This window comes from Berghia stephanieae, chromosome 2, assembly GCF_034508935.2.
Source record: "Berghia stephanieae isolate SIO BIC M18660-M18661 chromosome 2, UCSD_Bste_1.3, whole genome shotgun sequence".
Lineage (NCBI taxonomy): Eukaryota > Metazoa > Mollusca > Gastropoda > Nudibranchia > Aeolidiidae > Berghia > Berghia stephanieae.
This window is the reverse complement of record NC_088361.1, coordinates 6,806,779-6,815,362: the sequence shown is the minus strand read 5'-3', so window position 1 is coordinate 6,815,362 and position 8,584 is coordinate 6,806,779. Positions and strand designations below refer to the sequence as shown.

The following is an 8,584-nucleotide window of genomic DNA, read 5'->3' as shown; positions in this document are numbered from 1 at the left end:
CTTTATAGATGCTAGCGTTTTTGTAGTCGATAATTTTGAAGGCACAAATGAATATCTCAAAGAAACAATATGTGTCCTCAATCGTTTACATTCCATGCCTCCTTTTTAATGTGTCTGGCGAACCTCTTAATTGGTTGAATTAACTATTATATATTTATATCTACAAATGTCTTTTATGATATGGTATGATTTGATATGATATGATATTATGAAATGATAAGAAATGCCAAGTTCGACATTTCATTTGTAAAGCAGTTATTTTATTATTATATTTTCCAATTTTCAGAGAGGACTGTATGTATCTATTGTCTCAGTGTGCCGATCCTTCAAAATTACTGGGAGAACAAACAGTGCCTGTCCTGTGTAATGCCCTTCCCTCTCATGGTGCCTGTGTGTCTCTAAATTCTTACCTCAGTAAGTCTCCTGGAATTTAGACAACAAAATTGATTATTGCCAATAGTTTACATAGGGCAGTGAAATATAAGAGGCAAATAACCCTCTATTTCAAAAAAGAAAAAATTGTTTGCTTCCAATTTAAACTTGGTGTATTAATATTTTAGTTTAGCTACTCTCTCTTTTTTTTTTCTGGTTTAAAAAAAATGGCGATCGACCGTGTTGTTCTGGTTGTTTTAATAATAAAAATTTTACAATATCACCTTCATTAAAAAGTTGCTTTTTGTTTTGTTTTGTTTAGTTTTGTTGTTTATGGGTGTTTGTTTTGTTGGGTTTTTTTTTTTTGTATTTTGTTGTTTTGTTTTGTTTTTGTTTTTTGTTGTTGTTGTTTTGTTTTGGGGGGGGGGGTGTATTTGTTTGTTTGGGTTTTTTTGGTTTGTTTTGGGGAATTTTTAATGGATTTTTTTCTTTCTTTTTTTTTCTTTTTTATATTTTATTTAATTATTAAACTGCGTCTTTTTGTAAGAGAATGTTATAAATCTTGAAATCCTTTCTTATAATCAACTCACAGAAAAAAGCCCACATACCGTTAGCCATGTTGGAAAAGTTGTCCATCCGTGTGACCCCAACCCTTGTCAGGATGGCGAAATTTGTATTTTGAGAAAGAAGAAATGCAAGCATCCCTCCGAATGTCAACCTTATGTATGTCATGCAGGTAAGAACATTGGTTTCCAGTTTGTTTTTTGAGTATTTTATTTTTGTTTTTGTTTTTATTTTTTTTTTGTTTTTTCATTTCTATTTTTTGTTGTTGTTGTTGTTGTTTCTTTGGAATTATTCGGGGGGTTTGTTGTGTTTTCCCACCTTTTTTGTGTATTTTTTTGTTTAGTTTTATTTTGTTGTTTTGTTTTGTTTTTTGTTGTTTTTTGTTGTTTTTTTTTTTTTGTTTTTTTTTAGGGGGGGGGGATTTCATGACTTATATAGGATTTAATATTAATATCCAGATTTCTAATAAAAACTAAAATTTTATGCAATTTTCCTGTTTTTAAATGCTGCCAATGTTAAAAATAAAGATTATTTATATTGCATTCAATTACTCATAAAAGAAAGCTCGAGACACACTACATCAATAACATAAACATAAATGAAAAAAAAATAAACACTTGATTTTCGTGTCATAATTTACTAAGTCTCATACCAAAACATTATTGTTTTCAGCGTGCCCCCTTGGTGAAATGTCTAGCTTACTTGTGCCAAAAGGATCTGCTTTACGATTGGTTGAGACCAATTCCAATATGGCAGGGGATCAAGATTGTTTCTTGTCTTGTCAATGTAGCCACAGACGTAAAATTGAAGGATGTCGACCGTTGTATTGTATTAAAAGACAGTTTTGTAAATTGGGTCACAATAATATTAAAGGTAAGCAATGCTGTGATTGGGTCACAATAATATTAAAGGTAAGCAATGCTTTGATTAATATGACAGGTTTTATCTTCCCTTTTTTCAAAACATTATGATTGACAATTGAATATGGCGGAAGTGTCGTGATCAGCTCAGTGTGTATTTATGATAAATATTAAGAACGGGGCAACCTATGGCGTGCTTTTAAAGATTAATTTGAAGACATTTGGTCTTGGTAACTATGATTTGTTTTTGGTTTGTTTTTCTTTCCTATTTCCTGATTAAAAATTAGATTTAACTCAAGGCAGAAGCAAGAGATATCTCACTGTACAAATGTACTAGATAGCACTTATTTAATTCATCTTCATGAATGATGTGAAGAGAATATAAATATAACCATATACTGGTTTGGGATTAGCTTTGAAATAAATCTGATCGTTTTTATATTCATCTATTCAATCATGATTCACAGCCAATGGGGATGCTTTCACCCTGGATGGTCGTCACTGCGTGTGTCTTTCAGGAGAAGTGATTTGTTCCCAGACTTCATGCCAACCCGATGCTTATTCGCCTCTGTATACCGGTACGATTATTTCTACACAAAACTAATCATCATTGGTGAACACTTCTATGTATTGTAGAACTGTAAATGATAACGATGATGGCGATGATAATAATAGAATTGATATAATGATGATGATAATAATAGAATTGATATAACGATGATGATAGTAATAGAATTGATATAATGATGATGATAATAATAATAATAATAATGATAATGATGATAATAATAGTGACAATGATGATGATGATGATGATGATGATGATGATGATGATGATGATGATGATGATGATGATGATGATAATAATAATACATTCTCTTGCGGAAATTTTACTTAATGAGATTAAAATAAACCATACGCCAACTTCTCTGCAAGGAACCGATGAGATGTCATTGTTGTAAAGTTGTTATAATCATTATAACAATGATCATCTAAGAATTTAAGCTAGACCTATTTAATTATTCTTCCAAAGATAAGGAATGTTCATTGAACGTTGTCTCACAGGTATGCCTGGTAACTGCCCGATGCGCTATGCTCCTGTGTGTGCTTCCAATGGTAAAACCTACCCAAACAACTGTATTGCGTCTTGTGTCGGTGTGATACAAATCGTCGCCAATAAGGCGTGTAGTGATGTGGACATGTGTTCCACCAAACCATGTCCTAGTGGCTTCAAATGTATTCCAAAACCCCAAGTTTGTCTGGATGACATGACGGCTAGTGCCAATTGCCCTCAATTTGAATGTGGTGAGTTAGGATTTTTCTTTTTAAACATTTTAACGCTTTAACTCTTTAATTTGATTGCGCGCGCATTAATTTTATTTTTAGATTTTGATTTCTCCTATTATTTACCTGATTAGTTCTGCAAATTTATCCGTCGTTGTAAGGAGATCAGTAAATCAATGAAGTCAAAGTCACACTGTTGTTGCTGCTGGCTTGATGATAACAGTAGAAGTTTATGTCAATTTAGAGAAGATATTAAAATTACATGGAAAAAGATGATATCAGGATTAGACTTAAACAGAAAAGACTTTGTATATTGGTTTAGATTATTGCTACTTTCTGTCTTTTTTTAAGGGGGGGGGGGGGATATGCGTCTGTTTTTTATTTTTTAATTAGATATTTTCAACTGAGCCATAATTTCTTTTTCTTATTTACGTATATATTTTGGAATGTATGTGTGTTAAAACTGTATGGCTAAAAATTACTGACAATTTTGATTATCATTTTTTAATAAGTTGACAATATGGGCGAATGTAACCCTCACCACCATGACCCAGTGTGTGACACAACAGGCCAAGAGCACAACAATGTTTGCCAGCTCCATTCACAAAGACGGACACTCGCATATCGGGGACATTGTCAGGTGAGCTGATTACTGCTTTGAGATTTGTTTATTTATAGATTTTTGTGTGCAGTTCATTGAAATGCGCACTAGATGTGGTTAGCAAAACAATAGCTAGCTGGTATATGAAGCTAACACACCAACATCTATAATCTTAGCTTATTGTGTGAGTAATATCTTGTAGTGAAAACCGATGTCGTCTCTGACTGGCAATAAATTGAATATAAGCAAATTGGTCATGTCAAATATGATTTATTTATGATTATATGTGGGTCCCAACTTTAACCTTTCAACCATTTTTTTTTCTGCTCAACTATCAGTAATTAAATCTTCTTTGAATGATAGGCGATGTTAAACAGGGCGTGATAGTAAAGTATTTCATAGATATGTAAATTTTGAAATTGGTTTTAAATCAGACACTTTGTGCTATGTTATTTGATATCCAAAGGATATTTTTTAGATCATCTTATCAGAAAGAAAAATCACCTTGACAAAACAAAATCACACAGTTGGAAAAACAGGCAATGCTTTTTAATATACAAATCGTTTTTTATTCCCCAGTTAACAAAATTACTCGTAGTAAACTAAATACAAGTTTACCATATTAAAACAACTCTGACACAAATTGCAGAGAAATCGCGTAATAATTAGACTTGCTATGATTCATAATATAACTTTGTATCTCTTAGAGCTCGTGTTTATCAGCTGGTGTTGTCTGTGGCCACGATGGAGAGACATACAGCAGTGAGTGTGCTGCACGAGCGGCTCGTATCACAGTGGACTATCACAGCAATTGTGTCGCCTTTGGAAATCTGACAAGTGAGTTTGAAAGTTAGAATTCCACGTATTTGTTTTTATTGATAGATTCGGTTCCATAAGTCTGAACATCTATTTCTAAAACATTGTATTGGTAAAATATGTAATCGTTTGGCATTTTGATTGTGATATGCATATTTAAATGTTATCAGCTAAAATGATTGAGGCTTATAAGTAATTAAGAAAGTAAGTAATAAATTCTCATTAATGAATTCGCAAAATGATCAATGCAAGAACAAAATTTAATTTGCATCACAAACTTATTTCTTGGCCCCATTTGAGCTTTATGATAGAATGATTTTGGGAAGGCAAGGCAGTGGGAGGGAATGTTCTCTGATAATTTGCTGTAACCAATGCTGACATTGGATATGATTACATTACAAAAGGCAAATTAAGTAATTGGTAATGCAATTCTGTTTTACAGAAGACACAAAACCGATGTCATGCAATCGAGTTATCTGTCCTCCTCTAAATCCCAAAGACTGTCAGGGTATAACTCCCCCTGGAGGATGCTGCCCCATCTGTGGTAAGAATGTTTGTCATCTTTTTCTGGCCCGCACACGTGTAGCATGTGTGTTTTGTGTAAATGTTTGTTTGTGTGTGTGTGCGTGTGTGTGTGTGTGTCATTTTTATCAACTGTGTGAGGCTTTTTTTTATAAAGATAGATATTAATGTCAGAAATTATTTGGGAAATTCAGCTTTGCTTCATCGAGTATTTCTCATTAATGAATTTTGTTACAGATGAAATCTTTGGTCCCAATATTCTTAATTTTAAAGGCAATGTGCCCCGTTTTTATTTGAATGAAAAAAATAATAAATAAATAAATGGAGGGATAAAATATGAACATTCTTTGATAGTAATTTGCAATCATTGTCAAATTTGAAACCATATTCGATTGTTTTGTTTGGTATTGGAGGGGGAGGGGGTGCTGTTTTTTTTTTCTCTAATTTTGTTTGCTTTCTTCTTTTTCTTTTTTTCTTTTGATTTTTTTGTTTTTGTTTTGTTTTTTTGGTTGTTTGTTTGTTTTTTGTATTTTTGTGTGTGTGATTTTTTTGTTGTTGTTGTTGCCCATGGCTTTTTCTTTTTATTACAAACTAGTGACGTGCAACTCAGGTTTTATTATCTGCTCCTCAGCTGCCAAGATGATTCTTTTATGGAAACCCAGTCTGATGGAAGCCACGGCAGAGAATACAAATTCATTTAGAATCACAACGGGTGATGTTTTAACTACCCTGTCTCACCACATGAGTCTACTGGATTGTGAGGTTTTTGGATACGTTAGCGTCAACTCAGAATTGATAATCATTATAGCACCAGCATCATCATCTCTGTCAAGAATTCAGGTATATAGATATCTAGTCATTGTCAATACCTTTTTTTTGAAAACGAAACTAGAGTGGGGTTAGTTTTTTTGTGTGTATTATGAATGTGTTGTGTTTGTCACCACTTTCGCAAATTCATAAATAAGTCGAATCCAGTACTCATAATATAATATTTTATTTGTCGAATATCTAAGTTTACTTGCTTTTTTGTTTGTTTGTTGGGCTGTTTGGTTTGTTTTTTTTGGAGGGAGCGGTGGTTGTTAATTTTTTATTTGTTCTTGTTTTGTTTCGTTTTTGCTGTTTTGCATGTTTTCTTTATATTCTTTCTTCTTTTTTTGTTGTTTGCATTTGTTGTCTGATTTACTTGATTATCACGAATAAACAGAAGCTCCTGTAGTCGTATATTTATAAACGAGATTAAAGATAACTGTCACATGCTGTTCTTTATCAAAGAAGTAGAAAGAAGGATTTTACAACTCATTGATATGCATGTTCATATCAACAGGTTGGCGAATAGAAATTGAATAAAATGACCTGATTTTTTTCCTTCGCTAGACACGATTAACATTATCAAGTTCTTGTTAAATTTAAGATCTCTGCATTTGGTTCATCCATGATACCATTTTGAAGCAGTGGGTGGGTTATATTATATTTATCGCAATTTTGTTTAAATTCCAGGTATCATACATGTAAAACTTTACAAATGCAGGATTTATTCTTGATCTATTACAATTCATTTCAGGTTGAGGCGTGTTTGAGTGAAGGCAAACGGATCCATAATCTGATCAAAACCAGAAGCCCCAGTATAGTCTCGTACTTGAATCTATCTCCTTTTGTCATGGCATCCATAGAGACATCTACCATCAAAACGCTAGTCCACAGCAACTCGACATATTCCTCACATTCTAACAGCAATCACGCCTCAGGCTCGTCCAGTGGAAACAATTCATCGTGTCAAACTAAGGCCCCAACTGCCCTTGCGTTGTGGATACTGCTCTTGACTGTTTTACTCATGCACAGAAAATGCGTCCTCAGGTTATGACATGTTATGCCAAGTTACTATGGTTGAGTGTACTACTCTAGTGGTGAAATATTGATTATATTATATCTTCTCAGATACGATAGAAAGAATGGATAGGAACTCAATTTTATGCCTTTGTGATATTGTGTGTTTAACAAAGAAAGCATTGATGAATGTATGTATGGATGGATACTTTGAGAGATGTGCTCCTTAAATATGATTGGTACTTGATTTTTATGCGGTATTATACATTTTATTGAAAAATGAGGGTGTAGTATTGGGAAAGAAATTGTTGACAGTACCGTCTTAACTATCCGCTTGTGTTTTAATTGAAAACTTACTCCAGGCTTAACTTATATCCATAATATAAAAAAAAATTACAAGTTCCCCTTTTTCTTGCGGTTTTCAAGATGACCGGGAATCGTTGCCCTCTCTGGTATCCTTGCACGGAATGGATAAAGCTGATTTCTATCCAATATCCTTCAGTATATAAAGTTTAAGTCAGATTGGAATGTGGCACTACTCCAAATGCTATCCAATGAATAACATTGTTAAAATAGTGTATCATGGAATCACAGTCCCAGGATTGCATTCAGCTTTGTCCTCTCATAACCACCTACATTCCCAATATATCTAGCAAACCACAAACGTGTGGGTTGATGGGTTTTGTTACAGACACCACAGCACTGGTAGGCCCTCTTTGATCGTATCAACTAGAAGATTCTATGTAAATGAACAGTCACTTGATTTCATGATATCCAAGTATTGGGTTTTCAGACTCATATTATGTTGTATCTTAATGGCACTGTTTATGAGCTAAGATTTATGTCATAATAATAATAATAATAATAATAATAATACTTTATTGCATCCCAAAAAGGAAATTTTTTGTACAGACGTGTTATAATTTACACATAAGATAAAAATACAATGGAAATAGGATGTATATATATAAAAAAGGAGCAGCTCTATAACCAGAGCTGCGCTTTATAATATGAATAATTTCAACACTGTAAAATAGTTAAAACTGTCACTATAAATTGAAAATTGAAAAGATTGCAAAACAAATAAATTAATAAATTAATATTTATATTTTAAAAAAGTAAAAATGAGAAATAATTATATAAAATGATTATTGCTTGTTGTTATAAAGCCTAATACTGGACGGCAGAAAAGATTTTCGGTGTCTCTCTGTTTTCGTTGAAATAGAGAAAGGGCGACCACTTCTTTCTGACATAATAATTGATGGTCTTAGTGGATGATACTGGTCATTTAATATTTTAGTTATTTTATTTATACAAAATTTCTCGTATAAAAGATCTACATCGTCAACATCATTTATATAGCGTTTAATGGATTTTTTAATATTTGAGTTTATTTTGTTCCTTTCCACTGCTAAGCAATTGCCTCCCCAAGCTGTTATACAAAATGACAAAACACTTTCGATTACTGCTCTATAAAATAATGTGCAGAGGGTTTTATCTATTCTAAACTGAGAGAGTTTCGATAAAAAATATGTACGTCTGCACATCTTATGCCTAATTATTTTCAAGTGTTCATCCCACTTGAGCCTGTCATCAATCGTTACACCAAGGTATTTGTAGTGAGGAACTCGCTGGACGAATTGGTCCTTTAATTTTAACGGTTCTATCGGTTCCTTCACTCTCCTAAAGTCAATCACTAGCTCCTTTGTCTTGCTTATGTTAAGCTCTAGGTGGTGGGCAT

The 8,584-nt window shown here is 32.9% G+C and overlaps 1 protein-coding gene across 1 annotated transcript in view; it reads left to right on the top strand.

Annotated features, from left to right (window-relative positions):
* Window positions 1-7,906, top strand: part of LOC144964232 (reversion-inducing cysteine-rich protein with Kazal motifs-like) — a 148,084-nt gene extending 140,178 nt beyond the window's left edge. Inside the window, exons 13-22 of the mRNA XM_078898282.1 lie at window positions 287-414; window positions 965-1,108; window positions 1,609-1,809; window positions 2,264-2,374; window positions 2,862-3,101; window positions 3,593-3,720; window positions 4,389-4,518; window positions 4,940-5,041; window positions 5,651-5,859; window positions 6,581-7,906. Of these exons, the coding sequence (XP_078754408.1) occupies window positions 287-414; window positions 965-1,108; window positions 1,609-1,809; window positions 2,264-2,374; window positions 2,862-3,101; window positions 3,593-3,720; window positions 4,389-4,518; window positions 4,940-5,041; window positions 5,651-5,859; window positions 6,581-6,880 (1,693 nt within the window). The 3' untranslated portion in view covers window positions 6,881-7,906. The remainder of the gene's footprint in view (window positions 1-286; window positions 415-964; window positions 1,109-1,608; window positions 1,810-2,263; window positions 2,375-2,861; window positions 3,102-3,592; window positions 3,721-4,388; window positions 4,519-4,939; window positions 5,042-5,650; window positions 5,860-6,580) is intronic.
* Window positions 7,907-8,584: the final 678 nt, after the last annotated feature.